The 27,495-nt window shown below is 44.5% G+C and overlaps 1 protein-coding gene across 1 annotated transcript in view; it reads left to right on the forward strand.

Moving 5' to 3' along the window:
* Window positions 1-27,495, forward strand: part of QRICH2 (glutamine rich 2) — a 72,307-nt gene that overhangs the window by 22,405 nt on the left and 22,407 nt on the right. The window contains exons 5-18 of the mRNA XM_063292990.1: window positions 4,786-4,981; window positions 5,228-5,421; window positions 5,503-5,625; window positions 5,872-6,177; window positions 6,445-6,969; window positions 7,120-7,204; window positions 7,373-7,702; window positions 9,282-9,376; window positions 12,269-12,369; window positions 14,784-14,898; window positions 17,526-17,771; window positions 19,392-19,514; window positions 22,628-22,702; window positions 23,726-23,890. Of these exons, the coding sequence (XP_063149060.1) occupies window positions 4,786-4,981; window positions 5,228-5,421; window positions 5,503-5,625; window positions 5,872-6,177; window positions 6,445-6,969; window positions 7,120-7,204; window positions 7,373-7,702; window positions 9,282-9,376; window positions 12,269-12,369; window positions 14,784-14,898; window positions 17,526-17,771; window positions 19,392-19,514; window positions 22,628-22,702; window positions 23,726-23,890 (2,679 nt within the window). The remainder of the gene's footprint in view (window positions 1-4,785; window positions 4,982-5,227; window positions 5,422-5,502; window positions 5,626-5,871; window positions 6,178-6,444; window positions 6,970-7,119; window positions 7,205-7,372; window positions 7,703-9,281; window positions 9,377-12,268; window positions 12,370-14,783; window positions 14,899-17,525; window positions 17,772-19,391; window positions 19,515-22,627; window positions 22,703-23,725; window positions 23,891-27,495) is intronic.

The following is a 27,495-nucleotide window of genomic DNA, read 5'->3' on the forward strand; positions in this document are numbered from 1 at the left end:
ATATCTTTAGGATCCTGCAAAGTTTGGAGCATCGTGGGCCAATTAGTGCAGATATGTTTGGTCCATTCATCAGCCATGAGGGGATTGTCTGTATTTGGAGGCAATTCTAAAATAGGGACAAAGTCCTGCCCATATACAATGTGAAATGGGGAAAACCCAGTACTCTGGTGGATAGAGTTATTATAAGCAACATCAGCAAAAGGGAGCAAGTCTACCCAATCGCATTGGAGATATTGTTCCAGTACAGCATTTAATTGTTCAGTTGCCCCATCCATTTGAGGATGGAAGGTAGAGTTTAGCACTTGCTCTGCCCCAATGAACTTAAGAAAAGCTTTCCAAAATTTAGAGGTAAACTGACTTCTTTAGTCAGAAATAACACATGAGGGTATGCCATGTAGATGATAGATGTGTTGTATAAAAGGTTTGGCTAGCTGGGGAGCAGTGGGTAACTCTGAGCAAGGAATAAAATGTGCTTTTTTGGAAAATAAGTCAGTAACAACGCAGATAACAGTTTTATTTTTGCTCTTGGGTAGTTCCACATGAAATCCATGGCAATTTGGTCCCATGGCTAGGTGGGATTGGCTACATTTTGCAACAATCTGGTGGGTTACCCACTTTATGTTTGGAGGTAGCACAAGTAGGACAGATATAGATATAATCCTGCACGTCTCTCCTGAGAGAAGGCCACCAAAATTGCCTACAGATTAAATGGAAAGTCTTTATGAATCCAAAGTGACCAGCAGGTTTGGAATCATGGCAGCACTCCAGAATTTTCTTGTGTAAAGCGTCAGGAACATAAATTTGGGCTCCGTGCTGCCAAATTCTGTTGTGCCCTGGCAATCTGAGAAATATCCTTCCTGCAGGCTTCTTGAGACGTTCCACCCAGTAGTCACTATGGCTATTTGCCCCAATTGTTGACTCATCTCCTCGACTGTTCCTTGCAAACTGGACATACGATTCCCGATCGCTGACACCTCACATTCCACTCTTCCAATTTGCTCACCAGATTTGGATTGGGACCCTTTCTCTATGGTTGCATGCCGGCTGGCCTCTGGGTCTGCGCTGTGCCTGATCTCATACGACCATCTGTCTTTTGAATCCTGCATCAAGCAGTTTGGGCAATACTCCACTTCCGAGAAGCGGGTTTTGGGTCTGGTTCCCAACCTACACAGCCCTGTCATGGGATGATTAAAGTCCTCTCTAGGCTTGGGTCTCTCCAGTAGGTCTCTCCTCATTTGTGGCTCCTTGCCTCGTATGTCATAGGCTTCTTCAACAGGGAAGCCTCTCGTGTTGGATGTCAGCTCACTCCCTGTAAAATCTGTCAGTAAGTCCATCATGGTGGTTTTGCTTACCATTGGTTGTTGTGAATCCTCAATTCCTTTGGGGTACTGCTGGAAAAGTCTGCCTCTTCCCAAGGGGACACCTTCAGCATTACCCTCTCCTGCTGCCTCCTCCATCTCAGAAACCATCAGTGTGTGCTTTGTCATAGGCAACTGGGAAAGTCTCACCCCTTCCAAGGAGACATCTCTGGCCACTGAGATGAGTTCTTTGTCTTGCTACTCATCCAGTACAGTTAGTTCCCCAAAGTTGCTTGACAGCCCTGGATCTGCAGAAGGTACTGCTCCCTCAGGTAGGGCAGCATCCTCAGGGCAGGTTTCCATTAGATTGGTGATTCAGAGCTTTCTGTGATGGCCCTGGTACCAGGATCTTAACTTGAGAAATTCTCCAGACAGTCCATTAGGAAGCTTAAAGAATTCATTTATTAAAATCTGATTACACAGGACAGTTGCAAAGCTCTGAATAATGTTTTGGCGCCAAAGCATTCAAATTAAATCATTCTCTCTGACATAGTCTCTCCTCCCTGTTTCGACTCACAAACAACCCCATTCTCACTCCTGATCTTCCCCCTCCCATCTCCTTAGACTTAACTAGAGTCCAGGTGTCTTATCAGCCCATCCTTGGCTTCAACAGCTTGTGCAGGAATGTGATTAACAATCCTCTCTATCTGCAAAGCTGCAGGAGCTGACACGTGTTTGCTGTCATTCTGGCATAGCATTTAGCAGCTGATACATGTAGCAGCAACTTCATGGTAGGCATGCAAGGTAAGCTTGACAGAAACTCTAATGATTAGCTACCACATTCACTTTGGCACAAAAAAAGTATTTAAAGCTTCCACTGCAGGCTGATATTTGAAGCTATTAGTGGCCTGCTAGAACCACCTAATGGAGCAGAGCTTAACACAGCGGAGAAGCTGCATACAGAAAAAGAATATTATCTTCAATAGCTTTAGTGAGCATGTCAGAGAAATACAGGTTATTGATCTTTCACACTTAGACCTCCCAAGCATAAAGAATCACATGCTTAGCCAAAGTAGGTTTAAGATAAGTAAAAAGATTCTTACTGACTTTATTGTGGTTCAGTTACATCCATCTTCGGTGGAAAAATGTTCCTTGTTTCTTCTGTTCTTTCCCTATACTTAGTTCACCCTTAGCCCTCATAGCTGCTAAGGGCTGCATGGAGAAAGGGCTGGGCACATGACTTTAGGCCCAAGATGGAGACAGAAGCAAAATGTGCTGCTTCTCCGATAGTGAAGGAGAAAGAGAGAGAGAGGAAGTGGGAATGGCGACAAACAGCTTCCTCAATAGCACGGAGAGTTTGCATCCTAGAGCAACCATCCATATGCTAATGAGGCATGCTGGATTTGCCAGGACTTCCAACAATATTATCATCTGCAAGAGACAAGGTATAAAATACACAATGTCCTTTCATCTCCAGATAATGAGTAACCCACACATTCTTGAGTCTAACAAAATAAATATTTGAATCCAAATAGAATATGCAACTACAGACTCATGTACCTTTGAAGAAAAGGGGCTGGGTTCATTGAAAACCCATAATCTTATTTTCATTGCCCAATATGTACTGATCCTCCAAACAGAAGTAAGATTCACAGAAATGTTTATTAGAAACAACTTTCACATAGCATAGCACAATGCACATCCAACCTGAACCGTTCCCTTTTTAATCTCATTCCTTCTCACTGTTTTACTCTTCCAGGGCTCATAAAGGCACAGTACACAATTAAACCATAATATGCCCCATCTTCTCTGTCTGGTGTTCTGTCAGGTATTTGAAGGGTGCTACCATCTTCCCTTTCAATCTTGTGTTCTTAATATTAACATTTCTATTTCCTGCAAACCCTTTTCATAGGACTTGGCTTCTAATCCTCTGATAACCCCATAGCCCTTTTTCCACTTGATACCTCATCTTTAGGTTTATGCAAAAATATTGATGAACACACTTTGAGCACAATTGTTGAGCCAGCTATGTATCTATGTAATGATCATGATATGCAGACCGCACTCAGTTAGTTTGCTAATAAGAAAGTCACTGGTACTTTATCCAATGCTTTACTGAAACTGAGATTAGTTATTTATTTATTTGAATTTATTTATGCCTTATCTACTATGAGCTACCTAGAGTCACTGTATACATTGAGAAAATAAATAAATAAATAATTTCCCCAGAATCTACTTAGGAAATTACCCTATCAAAAATGAGCTAAGGTTCATCTGGCAAAAACCGTTCATGACGTATCCATGCTAGCTTTGGGTAATTATCACACTGTTGTTTAAGTGCTTTCAGATCTGCTCTAGAATCTTCCCTCCCTGCCATTAATGTTAGGCTGACTCATCCATCAATTCCTGCATCCTCCTTTCCCCCTTTTTAAAGATAGGGGCAACGTTTGCCCTCTCCATGAGGGTTCCATGAGAGGTCACTAGGGTTCCCTGGGAGATCATGATTTATTTAAAAAATTATTTCAAATTCAGGCAACTTTACATTAAAGAGGTAAGTTTCATTCTTTATGTTTAGTTTAAAATTCAGGCAGCTTCACATTAAAGAGGTACTATAAGTTTCATTCTTTATTTTTAGTTTGAGGTAACTGTTAATGCACTTACACAGGCCTACACATGAAATCAATATAATAATTTTGTAACTTCTGGCCTATATTTGAGCCTGAATGTTCAAGGGTTCCCCAAGGCCTGAAAAATATTTCAAGGGTTCCTCCAGGGTCAAAAGGTTGAGAAAGGCTGGTTTAAACAATGAATGAGTATAAATGCACTTTGTCCTTCTCTCACCACTTCAGATGCCCTCCTCCTTCAGTTGTGGATGTATACAAGTTTATGGATATTTTTTATGGATGCTACTGAGTAATGGAGCATTTAGAGAGGTTTTCATTAGGGAGGTAACTGTGTCTTTTCCTTTCAAAGAAGCTTTGTTGATGGCTTAGTGGGAAGGTCACTTATTCAGATCAATAAATTCTCTGGTTGGTGTGACTATGACTATGCCATTTGGTTTGGGGTAAATTAAAGATGTGAAAATATATCACTTGAGAGACATCTTCTTGCATCAGTGTTCCACTTTTCCCCTGAGGAGCTTAGGGTAGCCATTTATTCTCACAAGACCTCTGCAAAGGTGAGTGAGGCTGTGGTAGTAACTGAGCTAGTAGGCCAGGCTGATCAGGGACTCTGCTTCTTGGTCTGAACACTCAATCAGTTTCATTCAACTTTGACCAAGGATCAAAAGCCATTCCAGATTCTATCTGAAATTGATGACACTCTTTAACTGGATTCTAATAATTCTGTCAGTAACAGAAGATTGCACATTTTTTAAATATACCTAACTTTGCTCCCTGGTTAGCTATATTAACCATCTTTTTTCTAATCAGTTTCTCCTTCTCTTTCACCTGTTACTAAATCTATTCTCATTCCATTTTTCTTTTAGGAGACAAGTCCAGTCCGACACTCTCCAACTGGTTCAACCTCACCAGAAAGCAGAACCCCAGGATCTCCAAGAGCTCAGCCTGGTGCTGCTACTCAGAAAACAGAAGGAGCCCAGGGCCCACCAACTGGATTACCAGGGGCACAGGCAGGAGCACCAGGGGCTCCAAGTGGAGCAGCTACCCCTGGAGCACAGCCAGGCATTGCTGGGGCTGCTTTTGGCAGGGAGCAGCCAGGAGCAGTGGGGGTTCCAGGAGCACTTGGAGCCCAGCCTGGAGCTCCTGGAGCCCAGATGCCATATCCTGGCATCTTCGGGGCCTATCCTGGGGCTCCTGGGGCCCAGATGCCATATCCTGGCATTTTGGGGGCCTATCCTGGGGCTCCTAGCACCCAAGCCCCCTATCCTGGGGCACCTGGGGCTCAAGCTCCATATCCTGGGATTCCAGGGGCCCAACCTGGAGCATCTGGAGCCCAGCCTGGGGCTCCTGGGGCTCAGCCTGGTGCTCCTGGGGCCCAGGCCCCCTATCCTGGAGCACCTGGGGCTCAAGATCCATATACTGGGGTTCCAGGGGCCCAACCTGGTGCTCCTGGAGCCCAACCTGGTGCTCCTGGGACCCAGCCTGGTGCTCCTGGAGCCCAGGCCCCCTATCCTGGGGCACCTGGGGCTCAAGCTCCATATCCTGGGGTTCCAGAGACCCAACCTGGGGCATCTGGAGCCCAGCCTGGAGCTCATGTGGGTCAGCCTGGGGTTCCTGGGGCCCAAGCGCCCTATCCTGGAGCACCTGGGGCCTATCCTGGGGTACCTGGGGCCCAAGCCCCCTATCCTGGGGTACCTGGGGCCCAAGCCCCCTATCCTGTGGCACCTGGGGCCTATCCTGGGGCACCTGGGGCTCAAACTTCATATCCTGGGGTTCCAGGGGCCGCACCTGGGGCATCTGGAGCCCAGCCTGGAGCTCCTGGGGCTCAGCCTGGGGCACCTGGGGCCCAAGCCCCCTATCCTGTGGCACCTGGGGCTCAAGCTCCATATCCTGCGGTTCCAGGGGCCCAACCTGGTGCTCCTGGAGCCCAATCTGGTGCCCCAGGGACCCAGCCTGGGGCTCCTGGACCCCAAGCCCCCTATCCTGGGGCGCCTGGGGCCTATCCTGGGGCTCCTGGACCCCAAGCCCCCTATCCTGGGGCGCCTGGGGCCTATCCTGGGGCTCCTGGGGCCCAAGCCCCCTATCCTGGGGCACCTGGGGCCTATCCTGGGGCTCCTGGGACCCAAGCCCCCTATCCTGGGGCACCTGGGGCCTATCCTGGGGCTCCTGGGGCCCAAGCCCCCTATCCTGGGGCACCTGGAGCCTATCCTGGGGCTCCTGGGGCCCAAGCCCCCTATCCTGGGGTACCTGGGGCCCAAGCCCCCTATTCTGTGGCACCTGGGGCCTATCCTGGGGCACCTGGGGCTCAAGCTTCATATCCTGGGGTTCCAGGGGCCGCACCTGGGGCATCTGGAGCCCAGCCTGTGGCTCCTGGGGCTCAGCCTGGGGTACCTGGGGCCCAAGCCCCCTATCCTGGGGCAACTGGGGCTCAAGCTTCATATCCTGGGATTCCAGGGGCCCAACCCAGGGCATCTGGGGCCCAGTCTGGAGCTCCTGGGGGTCAGCCTGGGGTTCCTGGGACCCAGCCTGGGGCTCCTGGGGCTCAGCCTGGGGTACCTGGGGCCCAAGCTCCATATCCTGGGGTTCCAGGGGCCCAACCTGGGGCTCCTGGAGCCCAACCTGGGGCTCCTGGGGCCCAGCCTTGGGATCCTGGTGCCCAAGCTCCCTATCCTGGAGCACCTGGGGCCTATCCTGGGGCACCTGGGGCCCAAGCCCCCTATCCTGGGGTACCTGGGGCCTATCCTGGAGCACCTGGGGCCCAAGCCCCCTATCCTGCAGCACCTGGGTCTCAAGCTCCATATCCTGGGGTTCCTGGGGCCCAACCTGGGGCATCAGGGACCCAGCCTGGAGCTCCTGGGGCTCAGCCTGGGGCTCCTGGGGCTCAGCCTGGGGGTACTGGGGCCCAAACCCCCTATCCTGGGGAACCCTGGGCTCAAGCTCCATATCCTGGGGTTCCAGGGGCCCAACCTCAGGCTCCTGGGGCCCAGCCTGGTGCTCCTGGAGCCCTACCTGGTGCTCCTGGGACCCAGCCCGGTGCTCCTGGGGCTGGAGCTCCTGGAGCCCAAGCCCCCTATGCTGGAGCACCTGGGGCCCAACCTGGGGCATCTGGGGCCCAACCTGGGGCATCTGGGGCCCAGTCTGGAGCTCCTGGGGGTCAGCCTGGAGTTCCTGGGACCCAGCCTGGGGCTCCTGGGGCTCAGCCTGGAGTATCTGGGGCCCAAGCTCCCTATCCTGGGGCACCTGGGACTCAAGCTCCATATCCTGGGGTTCCAGGGGCTCAACCTGGTGCTCCTGGGGCTCAGCCTGGTGCTCTTGGGACCCAGCCTGGTATTCCTGGGATTGAGGCAGAGTATCCTGAAGCCCTTGGGGTTCAGCCAGTTTATCCCGGAGCTTTAACTGGGGCACAGCCCGGATTTCCAGATGCCCCTGGATTCTATCCTGGCCAGCCTGGAGTGCCCTCGCCCATTCTACCAGGATATCAACCTCTTGCCTTACCTGCTGCTCCAGCAGGCCAGTTGACTGTGGCACCTGGGCTAGTTCTTGGAGCTACATCTGCACCATCTCCCCTCTTCCCCACCACCACTCCTATGGGGTATTCGGAGTCTTCCTCCTCTGCGACCACTTTGGCTCCGAGTCGCTATGCAGAGACGGTGGATGCCCTGCGCTCACTTTCCCAGCTGAATGAGCTCTACCAAACTCTCAGAGACCAGATCGCCATGCTGGACTACTACAAGTGTGGCCATTCTGATCTCCGCAGGCTGCAGGACTTCCTCACTGATGCACGTATGGACTGCATGTACATGTACACCCCCTTCCCCCATGTTAATAATATAGTAATTCTCTCATTGACACTCATCTGATATGCAGAGGAGAACACATGTGCTGAAGAGGGAAGTATCAATAAGCCTAGTGATCGCTGAAGTATTTTTTAAAAGCAAAATCTTCATCATCATCATCATCATCATCCTATATATTTTGTGGGAGTGGGGGTGAGGTCAGCATCTTATAATGACAAGAGGCCAGGATCCTTTTGAAGGGGTGAATCTCATAGTATTAATATAAAAAGGGAAAGACCCCAAGAAAGAGCTCATCTACACATCTTGCTTGCTGTGGAGACAGCGCACTAAGTTTCTCTAAGCGGGGGCCTCACAACATAGCCTTCATCTTGTCATCAGCCCACTCCTGAAGCAATCTGAAGGCATTCTAAGGTGTTCCAGCATGAATGCAATGTTTTCCTGGCATCTTGGCACAGATATTTTAATAGAAGAGAATATCAGCAGCTCAGGGTTGAACTGTGGAGTCCATGGTGTTTACTTGCAACAACCAAGCAGAGCACCAAGGACTCCACAGATATTTTAGGTACACGAAGGTGGAGTCTCTAGAGGTCAGTCATCAGCCAGGCTTCTGTTAGCCTGGCAAATATACTGCAAGTCCACCTTTTCCATCTGGTTGCTGGGCAATATGCCTCCATGGACAGAGACTTTCTACCATAGGAATATCATCCTTATTAATCAAAGCAGGTCTACCAGAGGAGGTTGATATTCCCATTGCTAGGCAGGAGACAGAACTGCACCCAGTAACATTTCTCATGGAGGCAGATGAAGTAAGGGAGTGAGTGCAGAGCCCACCTCCCAAGGTCCTCAATAAGTTGTGTGTCTGAGCTTGAGAGCACAGGATGCTTTCTAAAAACTTGTAACCATAGGAGGAGTGGCTTCTTGAGAGGTTGATATTCCCATGGTAGAGCTTTTTAAAAAACAATTTGAGATTATTAATCTCCATAAGAGAAGCAGTCCATTCCCCAGGTGGTCAGCCTTCTCACCCTGATAGGCCTGCAAATAAGGCGAAATATCTATGAAATAATCAAAATGACAACTTGAATTCCAAACCCTGCCCTGCCATGTGTTTAGGACAGCAGTTGGTGTTTGGTTTTCTGATTGGTGGTGATGCTTGGTAGGAAGGGGAAGACTGGCCAGGAACCCACCAACCATTGCCTTGAAAGAAACTCAGGCTTCATTCTGTGAAGGCAACAACACTACCGGCTTTATTGCTGAGAAGTGGCAATAGGTACTGTAGTCTGTGGAGGTTGTCCTTTTTATATCAACAGATTTTCCTCCCAGCTCAGGGGTGGGAGGAAATCACATTTCCAGGGCTGTGTGGTTGAGCCCAAAAACTAAACCTGTTCCGGAGTCATGAAGAATGCTGCTTCTTCAGAACAGAGGTGGGGAAGAGAACAGACCTTTGAGAAGATGGGGAATGGGACAGTGTGGAAGGGCATGGGTGACTATATGACTACACAATATAATATTTTGTTGCAAGATCTACCGGGATATATTCATAGCTTTCTTCCCTTGTTTCTGGGTAGTTTATAGGACCATTGCTGCCATCCCACCTGATCTGTCAGAAAAACTTGCCGCCATGCATTCCTTGGAAGAAGATCTCAAAACTGAGAAAGAGGTGGTGAGTGGGGAAGGGGCAACAGGCTGGGAGAATTCAGGAACTCTTTTCCAAAGAGTTGGTGCTCTGGAAGGCTATCTAGAAAAAAGAGACACGGGCTGCAGCTGAATGACTCATTGTTTAAAGTGCTTTATTGAATAATTGATGCCTAATACATTGAATTCCATTTTGAAATCAGTGAGATCTTTTATTATGATGGTTGTTTAAGGAGGCTGTATCTGTAATCAATAGCTCCCTATCCTAAATATTGTTAAGAAACTCCCGCTGGTCGTTTTTGGCTTTATTATCCAGTCTCTCACTGTGATCCCTTTTAATGGAAGGTGAGATGTTTGCATGCTGGAGTGTTTGGTCTTGAGGCCAAGCACAGGCAGCATTTTGCCAAATATGTCAAATCAAATCCTGCTTGCTACTTGAGTCGAAGGAATTGCAGTGGTGGGCTCAGGGTCTCTAAAAATGCGGGTTGGGCTTATGGCTCAACTACAGCATGTCAGAGAAAGCTACACATAACTGGAGGCAGGCATTTTGTAGAAAACACCCCACCCCCTTTGCAATGCCTGTGTGTGCCCTGTGATGTGATGTCATTCTATGCAGAGGGATGTTGCATTTGACTACAGCTTCTTCTTTTAAAGATGAGCCTTTTTTTTTCATTATTAATCCCGTACCAGGCAGAGCCTCTTCCAAGTTTGTAATGCTCAGACAACATTTCACTTGTGGCAGCTTGAGCCAGAAATGTCGGCCCAATAGAAATTGCATCTTAAGTGTCATGTTTTTACTAAGTCCTTACACTGAGTGAGATCATACTGTAGATTCACCTAGTTTAATACCATCTGCTCCACCTGGCAGCAACTCTCCTGAGTTTCAGGCTGAAGTTTTCCCAGCCCTGCCTGGAGATGCCAGAAACTGAAGCTGGAATCTCCTGCATAGTCCTTTCTTTTTGCAACAAATCTGATCTTCCCCTTCCTTTTCTGGCTTCTGCTGTTGCCCTTGTGCATTAAGAGTGGGACTGTGAGGACAGACTGGGCTTGCCACATCCAATTTTCCACCCTCTCTGCTTTCCCAATGGGCATTCCATGTCACGTGCTATATAAAGATTCCATTTTATTCCTAATGAAAAATGTTGAGAATGGACACTTATTTATTTTTTTTAATTTTTTATCCAGCCTTTATTATTTTTATAAATAACTCAAGGCAGCAAACATACCTAATAGTCCTTCCTCCTCCTATTTTCCCCACAACAACCACCCTGTGAGGTGTGTTGGACTGAGAGAGAGGGACTGGCCCAAGGTCACCCAGCCGGCTTTCATGCCTATGGTGGGACTAGAACTCTCAGTCTCCCGGTTTCTAGCCTGGAGCCTTAACCACTAGACCAAACTGGCTCAGATTATCCACTTTTGGATCAGCATAGAACCTGACTGATCTGTTTATGTTGTCTGTTTTGGAAAGCTGAGTCAATTTATTTTTGCTTTTAACCACTCCGATTTTGTTAGTTCTTCAAGATAGTTCAGATAAGAAGCATGACTATGATTACTAGCTTTATCTTTATTGTAAGGTTGCATTAACGGAATCTTGCAAGCCTGTGCCCTCCCTCCCTTCCTTCCTTCCCTTTTACTCTCCCCAAAACTAAGGAGGGTCCCTTCTGAGATGCTTTTGCCACCCCTCCTCTTTTGGACACAAATTTTGTTTATCAGACTGTTGTCTAGGCTGTGGCTCTTCCTCCTGTCTCCCAAGGTCATTCCCACTTACCTTTAGATTTATTAGACATCACAGCAAAGTTGGCATTTTTCATTAAACAGCTGCAGATAATCCATTTTCCCTTTGGCAAGAGTTTTTCCCAACTCCACTTCCTAGGCTTAAAGTGGTCATAACTTTGCCATCCCTTATAGAGTTTCAGCACCCTGTCCCAAGCCAAGGGAAGGCACGCTAGCAGTTTACTTTATTTCCTTTTTGTGTAAAGTGAAGGCGAGCAGATTTTTGAGACTGTTAATAGTTCAAAGGGTGGGATGGACATTGATTGGATTATGGGATGGGATTATGCATTTCTTCTGGTCTATCAGTCACCTCAAGGGAAAGAGAATGATCACTGACTGACTTTTGTGCTTCAAGGTCACTAGAAGTTAAGATGATTGGAGATTGGTTTCAAACTTTGGGAAATTGGGGAGTTTCAAAAGCTAGTTTTATGGAAGTGTTGTATACCTCAGTCTAGCAGAGTTGGAAGCATGTGGTTGTAATTTGTAGTTAAGCACCTTGCACTTCTTTGAACTGTTGGGCATTCTAGAATAGATCACCATCATCCTTTCCTCATTGGATATCCTCCCAGATGGTTTGGAATAAATTCCCTTGCTGGCTCCGAATTCTAGGAATTGTAACCCAACGTATCTATAGCTTCAGGCTGAAGGCTGTAGAACAGTTGGAGTCTGTGAAGCTGTGCAGTGCTTTGGAACTGATTCAGAAGAAGTGTTTTGGAACGCACTGGAGCATGAACGCAGCATCCTTCTGGAATCTATTAAAGCAGCTATGTCACTTTTCCAGGTTCATGCTGCTGCTACAGAGAAGGTTCCATTTCAGTCCAACAATCCTGCACATTTCCTTTAATAAATCACAGACAGATGCTGGGAGCTGAAAGCACTTCTTTCAGATCAAATCCAAAACATTGCCCGACCCCAGGTATTTATAATATTTCATTTATTTCTACCTAGGCAAACTGAGCCGATGAGGCATCTGATCCATTTATCTACCTCAAGACCTCTTGGTTGCAATAGAGAGAGCTGTGCTGCCTGCCCCTTTTCTCCCACAGGCTTTTTTGTTCTATACAGGAGAGCTAGAGTTTTGTAACTCCAGTTCTTTGAGGCAAACATGACTTCTAAAAATCACTTTTCCCTCCAACTGTGACTCTAGTTAAGGAGGATTCAGAATGTAATTGAAGGAGAATTGCCGGAAACAGAGACAGAGAAAATTGAGGGAGCTAATCAGATCAACATGCAAATAGGTTATCTCAGGTAAAAGACTAGTAAGCAGTGATATTGCTGATGGGCCAGGCATGTTTGTTTCATTGATGTTCTTAAGATCTTGCTAAGTAATGGCAGACAATCCACCATGTGCATGTTGCGTTTGCTGTAGGACGAAAAGGAAAAGAGATCTTTACTCTGAAAAGCTCTATAAGAAAATATTAAAAGGTTACAAAGGTACATTGCAAACCTCAACATAATTATCATTTTCAAGGAAGTAAATGACCCTCTTTTTAAATTAAAGTGCACAAAGCTGTTTCAGACTTAATTTGATGCTTTGTTGCCATTGGGGTGGGGGGAGCCTTTGAGTCAGTCTTGATTCCTGGTGACTGCCTGGACTAGTCCCTGCAGTTTTCTTGGCAAGGTTTTCAGAAGTGGTTTGCCATTGCTTCCTTCCTAGGGCTGAGAGAAAGTGACTGGCCCAAGGTCACCCAGCTGGTTTTGTGCCTAAGGTGGGACTAGAACTCACAGTCTCCTAGTTTCTAGCCTGGTGCCTCAACCACTATACCATCTGGTGCTCTCAGTTGCCAGATATTTTGATGTAATATTTCCTTGATTGCTCATATTTTTGAAATGTCATTGTTTTTGCTATTGCTTTTCTGACCAAATATAAACAGAAAAGCCCTGTCTAGTAGAGATTTCAACTGCATCCACTAGATAACACACATTGATATATTTTTAAAAACATCTATGATAATTTTTCCTCAGAAAGTTATTGGAAAGGGTCCACCTTTGTGTTGCTTTTTCAAAAACAGCCAAACTAAAACCTTGGTCAATACCTCATGATGCCAGTTGGCAAGGGTGCCCACAGGGTCAAAAGGATCAAAGTGGGGATCACTCAGTTGATTCCCCAGCCAGAGCTTTGATTGGGAAGGCACAACTACTATTATGATTTTTTTTTTGACACATCCCCTGCAGATGCTCTGCAGGGAGCTGTTGTGTAAGCAATGTTTTTGTGGTATAATTCTAGCACAATTGATTGATGGATTCAAAGCAACATTTTAAATATTTCCATGCTGTCCTTCAATATAAATATTCAGTGTTGCTCACACATTTGAAAGTAGACTAAATATAATAAGTTAGTTACAAAACTGCTAGTATAGCTTATAGAGTGTGAAAATGCATTTGTCATTGGCCTGGTTCACACATTGTGCTTTGTTGTAATTTGTTTAATCTAAGAGCTTGTTTGGTGTAGTGGTTAAAGTGTTGTGCTAGAAACTGGGAGACCGCGAGTTCTAGTTCCTGCTGAGGCATGGAAGCCGGCTGGGTGACTCTGGGCCAGTCACTCTCTCTCAGCCCAGTCTACCTTATAAGGTGGGGGTTGTGAGGAAAAATAGGAAAAGGGAACATTTTAATTATTGTATTTCTACAAAATAAAAATGGTACATATATCTAATAAATAAATAAATAAATAAATAACCATAGCTTATTGAATAAGTTATAGTTGGTTTGGTTGGTAACATGTTAAACCACAGACAAGCACAGTAGTTTAGTCTGATGTGTGAAGCCAGCCATTCTAACAGGGCCAAGTGGATAGAAGCCTTTCTGGTTTTAGAGGCATATTTTATAAGGGCTTCTACCCTAAAAAAAACAAAACAAAACAAAACAAAAGAGTTATCTGCTGGGAGAAGGGTGAAAACTGAAGCCAATTTGGAAGTGCGCTGAGATCAGCAAGGGAGTTTTCCTCCCAGCCACAGCAAGGAGCTGGCTTCCTTGGTGGACACCCTTTCTGAACTAAAGCCCCAAACCCAGATTATGAGATTTATGCGTGTTGTTCGCTTCCATCTTCTGAGCAACATGTAACTGAGCAAAAGTGTGAAGTAATGTTATGTAATTTTGACTTCATTGGGTGGGATTATGCAGGTACATGACAAAGATGCTTTTATTAAAAATCCTGCATTTTACCAAGAAGATTCACCATGAAGATCTGGTCGCACAACATCTGCTATAACAGTAGTTAGGCCATGAGTAATGCCTCCATCCCCCTTGGCCCTGATATGGGAAAGGCTTTGGTGATCAGCTCCACCCAGGTGACTCTTGTGGCCAGGTGCTTATCACAGTAGTGGGGTATCTTGCTATGGGGAATTGACTCCTGTGCTCTAGTTGTAAAAGCAAAAGACTCTTAACAAATAAACAAAAAACAAGAAGAGTTGCTGGATCAAAGCCTTGGAGGTATTTAATCCAGTTTATAACCTTGCAGATGATCTGTCCTCCTCACTTGCCCTTGCAGTTTTATAAAAAGCAGAAATTCTTGAAGCATTTTGCATTTCCAGGTGACATTGCTAAACACTTAAGCACACCTCCACCGTATTTGCAGGGAAACACTCAGAGAAGAAGACAAATGAGGCAAATCCTTTTGCTTGATGAGTGACACTTTTTTTGTTGTCATTGGTTTTGTGGTGCAGAGCAACAGTGCAGGATATAGAGAATGAACTAAGGGAGCTGAGAAACAAACAGGATACAGGAAAAGCCAAATTGGAGCAGTCGGTGACGGACAATGCCTATTACCTCCAGGAGCAGGTCAGCAAGTGAACTCAGGATGAGCTGAGACCAGAATGTATTTAGCTAATCTAAAGAAAATGAAGGATCCAAGTGGCTGGGAAAAGTGCTGCAAGGGGGGAAAAAAGGGCTGCTGTGTTCTTTCCAAAATTTGTATTTATTCCTATGCATTTTGGACAAATCCTTTCTTAATGAAAATGTGTTGAATTGGTTGGTGTCTTCTCTAGGTAGCGGGCAGGATGTTGAGCTTGCAAGCTAATAAATGAGCCAGGAGCATGGACAGCACTGATTTACAATGAGAAGCTTGAAGTATAAGCAGGAGATGAGGCATCACACAAAATCAGGCTTGAGTTAGTCCAAGATTTGAAAATCAAGACTTCACCAAGTTTGATGTTTCATCTCCTTTATGTAGGCACTTTGGTCAGTTTTCAGAGTTACTGCCTTCTTAAATACCTAACTTAGTAATTGACCTGTAGGCACTGCCTGACCATGCCCAGAGATTTAACCAGGTTTTCTTTGAGAGGTGATTTGTCTGAAATGTGTAGGAGTAACTCTGAAAAGAACACCACCTTGAATTCCATTCCAGATCTTCACCCCCTGGAATCTTTCCTCATCTAAAGGGGTCTGCAGAGGTGCTCTTCCAATGGTAGATGAATGGATGGCACGAGTCCAAGACCTGCCCCTGAATGGAGTAAAACTGCCCAATACTTCTAGGAACAATGATTTTCAGCTGTGCATTCATCTTGCAATTAACTAGGAGTAACATGACAAGGGAATAGTGGTGCTTTCCTGGTGATTAACTCACTAGATTTACCATTTTCAGCTTGTCTTCAGCATGCCCAAAGTCTTATTACATTATGGGTGGCTTCCAACTTTCTGGTATTGAGAGGTATGGTTCAGAATCAGCTTCTGGAATCTGGAGTATTCCCAATCATGAGTTTGTAACTGTACTGTCAGCAGATTGAAAAGGACACCTGGTGGAAATAGTTAGGCAAGTTGTGGGAAGGCTCAATGAAGTGGCAATTTTATTTTTATAAAGTGATTGTCACAGCTTTCCTTCCTTTAATTTCTGGGCTGGCTTATAGATCCTGTAAAATGATAGGATCACAACAGCGCAGAAAACAAAGTTTAGCATACAGGTCATTGCCTCTTTTTCTGCTTGGAAAGAAAAATCTGGATAGAGTGCTCCGGCTGTTCCTGCCCATCATGTCTGGCCCTTGCTGCCTTGGAGAGCCTTTATTTCTTGGATTCTGAACCATGCCCATGAAGTTCTTCCCTGAACCAGCTTTTGATCTGCAGCTATTAGCAGGAGGGCAGTCTTTAGCTGCCAGATGATGAAATGCTTCATTTGCTAATTTCTGCATATCAAAGGAAGAAGCAGCAGCCAGGCATTTTATTCCTGGCTGGTTGGCAAAGCATATTGATTTGTCACAGCAAGTTTCTCTAATCTGGCACCCCGCCAAATGGTTTAGGCTACAACTCCTATTATCCCCAGCCATCAAGGGAAGTGGAGATAGTTGTCCATCCTACCTGGAAAGTGCCAGGTTGAGGCTATTCTGCAGGTATTCAACTCAGTCTGGTGGGGTGCTGTTTTTTTCCACCAACATGCAACATTGCTTACTTTATAACACCATAACACATGTTTCATCATTTTGGTGTCATTGTGGCTAGCTGCAGATGCCTATGGGTGAAGGCCTGTTAAATGGAGTCAGCCTTGCCCACTGAAAGGTCCCCTCAAAACTCATTCTGCTCAGGTTACACTGTGTTACAGTGGAAGGCGAGATTCTCAGCAGGAGCAGACCTTTTTTCCCTTCAGTGGAGTCCTCTTCCCCAAAACCCTTCTATTACTTCCATGGGCAGAGTGTGTGTCGGGAGCTCCCATTAACATCAGTGGGAGCTGCGTTTTGGAGCTGGGATTTAGTTTCAGGGAAGTTTTAGAAACTTTTAAAATGTTTATTGACATATTCAACATTACTATAGTGCTGCTGAATTCTGCCACTACGAAGTTATTTTGGCTATGTATATTTTTAGATTTCTCCCAACTTTGCCTTAAGGGGACAGCCCAGATCCATATATAGTATTCTCCAATCTAGCGTCCTTGAGATGTCCTGGAACTACCAATGCTTCCACAGTGTTGGAATTACCACCTCCCAAAAAATCCTATTCTGCATGGCCCAAGTCTGGGAACTCCAGCCATTATGTGAAAGGTGAAAGGTCCCCTGTGCAAGCACCGAGTCATGTCTGACCCTTTGGGGGGACGCCGCTTTCAGGACGTTTTCTTGGCAGACTATAGCGGGGTGGTTTGCCTTCCCCAGTCGTCACCTTCCCCAGCAAGCTGGGTACTAATTTTACTGACCTTGGAAGGATGGAAGGCTGAGTTGACCTGAGCCGGCTACCCGAGAGAGAATTCAGCTTCTGCTGGGATCGAACTTGTGTCGTGGGGAGAGTTTTGGTTGCAAAACTGCTGCCTACCACTCTGCACCACACAAGGCTGCCATTATAGACCCAAGTAATTTAAGGGCAGCAGGCTGACGAAGACCGATTCAACTCAATAAATTAAAACAGCTTCCTCCTGTCACTGTATGTTAGAGATGAGAACCAGGATTTTCTTTTCAAAAAACCAAACTCCTTTTCTCACTTGTTCACAGTTAGACAAGCTTAGATCTGTTATAGAGAACATGATGTCCTCCTCATCTACCTTGCTGTCCATGAGCATGCCACCCATTCCAGAGCCTGGTCTAGCTCAAGTCCAAGGCACATGTGCTGCCTGCAGCTTAGATGTCAGTGAGAAGGTTAGCCAGTTGTTCAAGCGCTACGAGCAGCTGCAGGACTCAGTCAACAACTTCACGTTGAGGCAGGTAGAAGGCAAAACGAAGAAACTCAAGCAACGCCAGGTAAGGCCAGAAAGAAAATGGTTCAGACTGCTCTTCTCTTCAATTTTCCAGTGGATAGCTGAGGACACAATAATCCTCTGCAGGATGGACAAGAATGGATGTGCTTTGGGAGGCCTAACCCATTAGATCTTTACAGAGGCATGGATGATCTGTCTAGCTGAGTATTGCCTGGTGGTGGCTTCTAAGAGTGCCCCAGTCATAGGTCTTTGTCAGCTGTTCCTGGAGAAGCCAGGAACTGAATCCTGGAGCTTTTGCATACAGAACATAGTCTCTCCCTATGAGTGCTATCACAACCTTTTCCCCCAGTGATAGCTGCTATGTGCTGGGGGGAGGGAGATGTTTTGCAGATTCATTCCCATTCATTTCAAGTCACATGATTTACTAACTTGGTCCATACATCATGCTAAGCTATCTTTTTTAAACAACTATGTCTTAATCTCAGTTAGCCATGGCAGCATTAGTGAAGCTTTCTAAGTACTTCCTACCTTTGAGGATTTTTCAAGACAAGTCACTTGCTCAGCATGTTGCATGTTTTCTAATAGGGTTGCTCATGATGTGGGAAACCCTGCTTCATGCAGCGCTGTGTCCTTGGCCAGGCTACTCCTTATCTTACATCATGCAGTTCAGTAAGATTGCTGATATTCAGAATTGCAGCTGAGCTCCTGATGGTGGCTCAGAGAGCCAGGCCATCTTGCCTGCTATGGTTTGGTTTGGTTTGCTTTTGTTCCATTATTTTGCCTACTATTTTATCTCTAATTTAAAATAGCTGAAGAAATTACGGCAGCAGTTATGGTGCCAAAGTTCAACCCTATACAAAATCTCTGGTTTTGTTCTGAAAGAGTATCAGTCAAATGGAACTGTGTGCAGATACGGCTGTTCAGGCGGCCAATTTCCAAGGTCACGGGATTTGTTTTGCTTGGTTTTTTTGTGAATTTGCTGTTCTCTCATTCTTAGACATTCTGTCAAGGGTGCCTTGAAGGTTGAATGCAGGGGCCCCCATCCAACATAATTACTTTCAGTATTCTTATGTGCCTCTTGAACTTGAATTGTGGCGGAGCATATAAGAATGGAGTTTCCCTTGAAGTCAAAACTAATGTGTTTAGGTTGTCACACATAAATCTAAGCCTAAAAGTTGTGAGAACCCAAGGAGCATGTCAATGTCCTAGATATGAGTTCATCTTCCAGTACTACGTCAAGGGTTTTCCCCATTTTGTTTCTTCCAATCTGAAGAATGTATAGTAGGGTAGTCTGAACGTATAGAACAGCTGACCACCATGAGCAATAGTAAACTGATGATGGGCCCCAGTGCTGGAAGATGTCAACATATATGCCTGTGTGTGCATGCCTGTTATATAACAAAGACACTTCTATATTATTCCACATATATCTTGAGTTTATTTTATTTTATTTTATTCAAATAACATATCTCCTGCCAACTTTTGGAGCAACCTTCCTTTGCAGGATTCCCTGACTGTCATGAGGAGATGGATCAACCTTTCATTATTTACTCCAAGTTGCCCAAAGCCAGAAGCTTGAGCTTTGCAAAATAGTGGGGGGGGGGGTTAATAAGATCATCACCATTTGTTTGTTGACTTTGTTATTCATGCCTTTCCCAATCAGGATGAAGAGGTACTCAGCCAAATACAGAATACTATCCTGCAAGTCCAGGAAGATTGTGAGAAGCTGAATGCCACTACTGGTACTCTTGTTGAAGATCATCACCAGAAACAGAAAGAGATCAGTGTAGGTGACTTTGACTCAAAGTTATCAGGCAGGGTCAAAAAGTGGGAAGAAGTTCCTGGAAATTGTTAGGAACACAGTGGATCTCAGTTTTGTTTTTGATCAGGATTGTTGTCCTTGCTGTAAGATTGTATAATAAGGTTTAAAGTAGCTGTTAGCCAGAATGGCCCAGAAAAAAGGAATATGTAAATACTAAGACATGAAGATCTTGTGTCCTTACAGCTTTGGAAAGTTGCTTTATTTTTCTTACAGAAAAATGAGAAGATTCTTACATATGTTTGGCTAGTATTTAAGTTGGGGGGGGCATCTGCTTATACCTAAGTGCAGGATAGGTAAACAGTGAAAATCGCAGCACCATATAAACTAAAATAAAAATATAACAATTATTAAAACATAATCTAATCCCAGGACTACTACAATTCAAATCAGTATTGAGTATTGCCACTGAAAGAAAAGAAGCATTTTAAATCTGAGGAGACTGAACTCCAAACATAATTTAAGGGGGAATCAGATCCAAAGAGTAGGAGCTAGATGTGAGACAGCTCTTCTGACTTGAGGGAAAACTAAATGTCCAATTGCACAATTGAACTAAGCACTCAGGAGCAAGAACTGTTACCAAGTTATTCAAATTAGTGGGTGTTCCTGTACACACAGCCCAGAAGATCAGCACCAGCTGTTTAAACTATTAATGCTTCTGAAGACCCAGCCAATGTAAATATTGATGGAAGGAAGAAATAGTGGTGAATCCAGGGAGGTCCAGGACCATATGGGACCACATTATTCTGGACCTGAACCAGAGGGCAGAGAGCAGAATCAGGAAGACCAGCCAACCAGCTATTGCAGTTATTCAAATGAGACACCACCAAGGCATGAACCAAACGCTTAGCTGTCTCAACAGAAGTAAATGGACAGATTTCTGGATAGTCATAAGGTGAAAGTGATAAGACCTTGTAGTTGTATTGAAGAAACTATCAGTGATAGTTTCTCATCACTAAGAAGTCCCAGATCTTCTGCCATCAGAGACATTAGCATCTGGCAGTCAAAAGAGGAAGACAGGAGGAAGGATGGTCAGAGTGAAAAAAGAATGAACCCAACCTTGTCCAAATTTAATTTAAGGTGGTGAGAACACATCCAGCTAGACATCTCAGGCACTTGGAGAGGGAAGACCACAATACATCATCCAAGGCTGAGGCTGGAATACACCTGGATGTCATCAGCACAGATAGGATAGCTAAACTGAAAAGAAGAAATGAAATGAAAGAACCCAAAAACAAAAGTATCAGACATGAACAAAGGTAGACCTAGGACCAAACTCTGAGGAATGTTCACTGATAAAGGGAAGGTCTGAAAGCAAAGACAGCTCCACATAATGGAAAAGTGTGATGGGAAATATAGGGCTGTAAGTGCCCAATTCAGGGCCTAATGAAGTCAAAGTAGATATTAAATTTTTGTGATGAAGGGTGTCAAATGCTACAGATAAAACTCCCAGGACCAATACTGATACTGATGGTTTCAACCCATGCCAGTGCCAACTTAATGGATTGACCTGCATAAATCCGTGACTGAAATAGGTCAGTGAAATTTCTTCCTGACTGAGAGGAAAGAAATTGAGGGAGAACATCTTGTTTAATAACCTTAGACACAACGTAACAGAAGACACCAAAAGAGGATGAAGTTGTTTCAGAGTCTGGAAAATACCTGCCATTGGAAAACAAGTAAGCAGCCTTGCTAAGAAATGTCAGAAAAGAAGGAAGAAGATATACATAAGGAAAAGAAGGAATAGAAGTAGTTATAGTATATACTAATTTTAAGGCGGCTTTAAAGGCAAAACAGAATGCTGTCATTAAAAAAAAACTTATTTTCCTGCATTTTAGGCACTGTTTTTAAAAACTCCACAAAAATTAAAAGGTCATTAGGCTTTTATTTATTCCATAATGCACAAAATAGGGTTTGCTTCCAAACTACAATGAAGTCTAGGCTTCTGTTAATTATTTCATGTTCACTGATTCAATGTAGTTTATATATCGTAACGTTTCACATGCCATGGCACTGACGCGCGTTTCTGTTTGGGAGGGAGCTGCTGTGAGACCTTGTACCAAGCTCTGTATGTGAAATCAGGACAATGGAATGTGTTTGGGTTATGTTCTCTGTTCAAGGCCTTTTCCCGCAGACCATCAGAAGCCGTTAGGAGCACCTGGGATTGTGAGCCTGAGAAGATTCTACGGGGGGAGGGGTTTCATTTGCACCGAGGGTTTTTAGTTTGAATTTGGCGCGCTTTCATCATTCTCAGCTTTCTCTGTGATCCTGCATACTGTTCTTTAATAAATCAGATATCTTTGAATTCCTACTCATGAGTCTGATGGTCTTTTAGAATAGGCAGCCATTACAATTATTCACTTTAGTTAGTTTTGATTTAAATCCATATAGGATTAGGCCTAGGGTTAAGTTAATCATTCACTCTAGGATTGACTAGCAGTTTCTTTCCTTCTTGATGGGATTAGATTAAACATGTCATATCCAGTAAGGGTCATGACCTGATGACAACAGAATCACATGGGTTTTGTTTGTTTACACTGATGACATCACTGATTAAACCTAGAGATAAGCCCTTGTTAAAATCAGTATACACTATAAGCACTAATAGGGTCTGAAAGACATATAATATTGGGGCCTTCTGAAACCATTTTGGCTACAACATCTTCAGTACCTGGAGAAAAGTAAGGCCTGGTTACTACTTGAATGGGAGACCACCAGGGAATTCTAAAGCTGTAGATTAGACTGGGAAGTTGAAAAAACATCCTGGAAGAAGGCAACGGCAAACCACTTCCATAGTGTTGCCAAAAGGCAACATGGATGTGTCCATAACATCAGCTTGAGGATGTTTATACCTTTTTTTATGTGGTAGAATATAGAATATCTTTATCAAACATCAGCCTGAGGATGTTTATACCTTTTTTTTATGTAGTAGAATATAGGCAATATTTAGGCCTAGTGAAAAGGGAAGAACATCTGCTTACGGATTGTTTGTGGAAATAGTGGTGATTATAAAGCTACAGGAACTTGAGTTTTTGTTTTAGTAACCAATGTCATTTCCCTTTGCTTTGTGTTCTCTAAAGGCATTGTACAAATCACTGGAGAAACTGGAAAATGAAAAAGCTGACAAAAATAGCCTACAGATGGAAATCCATGTGGTAAGCAGTTGGACTTACTAACATATGATAGATATACCATACATGGTGAACCATGAATAGATACTACTGAGAAAGCTTTATTTACAAATAGAGCCTGTGGGGTAGCCATGAATAGCAAGCTTCCTCTCTCTTTTGAATGGAGGTCCTGATACAGGTAGTTCTTGAGTTATGATGGCAATCGGGACCAGTATTTCCACTGCTAAGCAACATGGTTATAAAGCATGATGTCATGTGACCACATCGCTTAGCGACAGCAATCCCTGCAGTCTCCGTTGCCATCGTTAAGCGAGGATCATGGGTGGTTAAGTGAGTACCTCCTCACAACGTCCTGCCGGCTTCCAACAACCAAAGTCCATGGGGAAGCCGGCAGGAAGTTGCAAGTTCCAAGCAGCTTGCAAGAAGGCCAGCAGGCAGGTAAGTGGCTGCTGCTGGGTGAGAGAGGGAGCGAGGGGGTGTGTGGGTGGTCAGAGAGGCATGGCTCAAGCGTGGCAGGGCTTTGGGAGGCTGCTGCTGGGTGGGGGAGGGTGCGCGAGTGGCCGGGGAGGTGCAGCGTGAGCACAGCAAGGCTCAGGGAGGGTGCCCAGATGGGGGAGACTTACCTGAGCAACTTGCGGCCTTCCCTGCCAGCTTCCCCATTGACTTTGCTTGTGGGAAACTGGCAGGGAAGGACGCAAATCACGATCATGTGACCGCAGGACACTGCAACCATCATAAGTGTGAACCGGTTGCCAAGCTCCCAGATCGCAATCACGTGACTGTGGGGTTGCTTGGACAGCCAGAACTTCGAGGACCAGTTGTAACCACTACTTGTTCAGCGCATCGTAACTTTGAACAGTCACTGAACGAGTGGCTGTTAAGCAAGGACTACCTGTATTTGCCATCCTTTTTGGTTGGGATAGGTAGGGTCCAAAGCCACTTTGGACACTCATGTAATTTTTGACTCTTAAGGGCAAAAAGGAGAGAGATCCCTTGTGATAAAAATGAGACCAAAGAGCTACCTCTGTCCTTCCTCTTCATTTCCAGAAAGCAGATAAGACTGCCCTTGCGGCAAAGGTCAGTCGCAGCCAATTTGATGCCACCACAGAACAGCTCCATAAGATGATGCAGGAACTGCTAAATAAGATGGCTGGGCAAGAGCAAGACTGGCAGAGAATGCTTGACAAACTCTTGATTGAAATGGACTCCAAGGTAAGCAAGATGCCAACTTTCTTACCCATTTACCATTGGGGCAGCAGGACGAGAACTACCTGTGCCAGTGGTCCATATTGTGATCTGCAGCCAAGGCTGCTGAGTACCTTACAAAATTGTTGGTCCTTTTCTCCTTGGCTGGGAACATGTTTATTCGCTTGTACTTTATAGCTTGTACTTTTCCCTACCAACCAGGGGAACATGAAGCACATAGTGCATAGTTCCAGCCTATGCATTCTGACTTCCAGCTTGTTTCGGGACACAGTGAAAAATTCTGTTTTTGATCTAATGAACAATTAATACACACACATACCTTTCCCAAGCTGGTATTTTCCAGACACGCTGGGAATTAACCTCTTTGGCTGGGAATTCTAGGATTTGGCTCCAATACATCTAGATCAGTGTTTCTCAACCTTGGCAACTTTAAAATGTGTGGACTTCAACTCCCAGAATTCCCCAGCCAGCATGACAAATCCTTGAATTCTGGGAATTGAAGTCCACACATTTTAAAGTTGCCAAGGTTGAGAAACACTGATCTAGACAGTGGCAAGCTGAAGGAAGATTCAAATAGACTGAGATCAAAATTATGAGCCTTCTTGTTCACTCCAATTACCCAGCTACCCCTGCTGTATGAGATTTGACAGGGTCCTTTTCTGTGGTGGCAAAGAAGCCTCTGCAGGGAGATCTCCTCAATGCCTGTGCTTTTATTGTACAGGCAACAAATCAAGACTATTATTTTCCTGTCTTTTGCTTCATTTACATCATTATTTTTTGTTCTTTCTTCAGCTGATTCTTGTTTTTACAAAAATTATAAAAAGAAAGTCTCAACTTTATTACTGTTTTATGAGGTGTCATTGAAATTTTTTTTCTATCATAAACTCTGGAGCATGGATAGCAGAAAGGCAGGATAATTAAAATAAGAAGAATGGCTGTGTAGGAACAGTTTCTCTGCTATTTTTCATGCCTCTTTGAAAGGGGTGTCTCTGGAATTGATTCTGTCAGCCTGTCCCTCTACTTACCTACAGGAGAAGTCTTTCCTTGCACAAAATACTATCCCAGAGTAAACAAGTAATATAAAGGAATGCAAAGCACAGGAGCAAAAATTTTAATAAAATCACAATCTAGAAAAATGTAAAAGAATTAAGAACCCCTTGTGGTATAAATGCTAAGGAAAAACTTTATAGAAATAAACTTGTATTTATTATTCATGTATTAATTAATTAAACTTTTTGTACTACTGCCAACTATCAAAGTCCCTTGGTGGTTTATAGTAAGACATAACAGAAATTAAAATTCAAAATAGTAGGAAAAACTAACAACAACAATTAAAAACAATTTACAATGTGTATTTTGGGACCTTCTTGAAAGGAAGCAAAGCTGTTAGGTCCCATAACCCATGAGGGAATGCATTCCAGAGAATGGGGGCGGCAGGGGGATGGCTACAGAGGAGGCTTGACCCAGGCTGCAGCTATTATAGATGAACTTCCTCAGATTATATCTAGTAGTGGATAGGGCTGGAGAATCCTGTAGAGGTGTTTCCTCAGGGAGCCTGGACCTGAATCATGTCTATATACTACTAAAACTCTCCTGTTTGTCTGAAACCTTCAACTGGGTGAAATGGTGTATCATAGGGCAACAATTTCACGTCTCCAGAATGATGGCAACAGACACAGAAGGAGAGGAAGAGACAAAGGGGCAGAGAAATGCATGTCTCCAGGATCAGAGACAAAGAACAAGTAGCAAAAGATATGACCAAACAGAGGATGAAAGGGCTGCATGTCTCCAGAATGACAACGAAAGCCACAGAATGAAGACACAAGGAGAGATGGAGGAAAGGGAAGATCAACTGGAGAATATGCAGCAAACAGTAATTACTGTGAGAGTTCCTCAACACGACAACACCCATCTTCGACAACTAGACCTCAACAGAGAAAGAGCAAGGGAAAATTCACAACTCACACGGTGTAATATTTCTGCTGAAGTTGGTGCAATGGCCAAAGTCTGCCCTCACTTTCATGCCTTCCTATTCCCTGGAGAAACCGCCAATTTCTGCTGCATGAAAGGAAAGGTCGGGATAGGCAATTTGCAACTTCTACCTAATGAACTCCTCAATTTATACAGCAATGACGAACCTATTGCAAATGAGTTCAGGAAGAACATCAGACACTACAACTGCCTCTTCCAAATGACATCCTTTGGTGCCAAAGAAGTCCTTCCAATGAGGAATGAATGGAATCCTTCTGTGATTATTTAAGGGCAAATCCATCATTACATTGGACATTTAATACCAGACCCCAACCAGCAAGACAAATTCCTTCAAATTTACTTCATGGATCCTCAAGACAATGTAAAATTGAGAACGGAAATACTCCACAATGATGGAATTCAATGTGAGATTGTTGAATTGTTGAACATACTATGACAACGAAACCCATACATTGCGTCCCTTCAACTTGCAAAAGAACAAATTCGAGGCATGCCAAAAGGATCCACTGTCATTGATCCTGACCAGATACTGGCATTTGAACATGAGAGAAGTTTTAATGCACAACTTGCCAACAAAGTTGTGGTCATTACACCAAACAACATCGAGCCTGAAGCAAGATCACGGCACATAATGTTGAAAGAATGAGGAGGTGGTTCAAATAATTTTAGAGTCCCATTTGTCCTATGACAGCTTTCAATGCATTCTTTTCTTTCCACTTGGAGATGATGGCTGGCATCATCAGCTCCAAATGATGAACAACAAGAAACTAATGGCAATTAGTTTTGGAATCAAAAAACTGATATTTTCTTCTTTACTTTTCAAACCAAACCTATCCATCCATAATTATCCTGTTTCTCTGTTTAGGTAATGAAATATTTCTGAAATGATGACCCAATGGGTCATCCTCACAGATATAATGTGGCTCCTTTGAGTTCTTCCAGAGAGATTTGGCGGTTGAGTTCTGAACCAGTTGAAGTTTCTAGGATAGATACAAAAGCAGCCCCACAGGGAGTACGTCACAGAGGTCAAACTTGTCAAACTAGTATATGATGCATCATTTTAAGGATGAATTTGGTGTATCAGCCAAAACTGGTATATCAGCCAAAGCTGATATAAGGTGCTCTTGGCCATTGCCTCAGTCTAGAAGACCTGGGAGAGATTTGCATTCAGAAGCAACTACAAATTCCATGCCTGGGAGCTTAGAATAGGGAGAAGTACCACCTCTCTGAAACTGCACCTGTGGATCCAGTTTCAGTTTATTATTATCCATTATGCAGTCATTATCAGCTGCAGGCCTGGATTTGGGAAGCCACACCGTCACTTGAAGATGTTGCAGAGTAAAAGACTTGGATGTCAATAGCATAGTTATCGCACCCAGCTCCAAACCTCCTACGATCTCCCCTGGCAAATCCATGTTGACACAGAAAAGCACTGCCGACAGAATGGAGCCCCGAGAGACATTTGTTTCAAGGAGCAGCTGTTTTCAAGTGACATAATCTGAAATCTACCTGATAGAACTGTTGCAGATTGCCTTCAGTCCCTCATCTCTCAGATGATCCAGAAAAATACCATTACTGATGGTTTCAGAAGCTGCTGGGTGGTCAAAAAGAATCAACAG

The sequence above is a fragment of the Candoia aspera genome, chromosome 2, assembly GCF_035149785.1.
Source record: "Candoia aspera isolate rCanAsp1 chromosome 2, rCanAsp1.hap2, whole genome shotgun sequence".
Classification (NCBI taxonomy): domain Eukaryota; kingdom Metazoa; phylum Chordata; class Lepidosauria; order Squamata; family Boidae; genus Candoia; species Candoia aspera.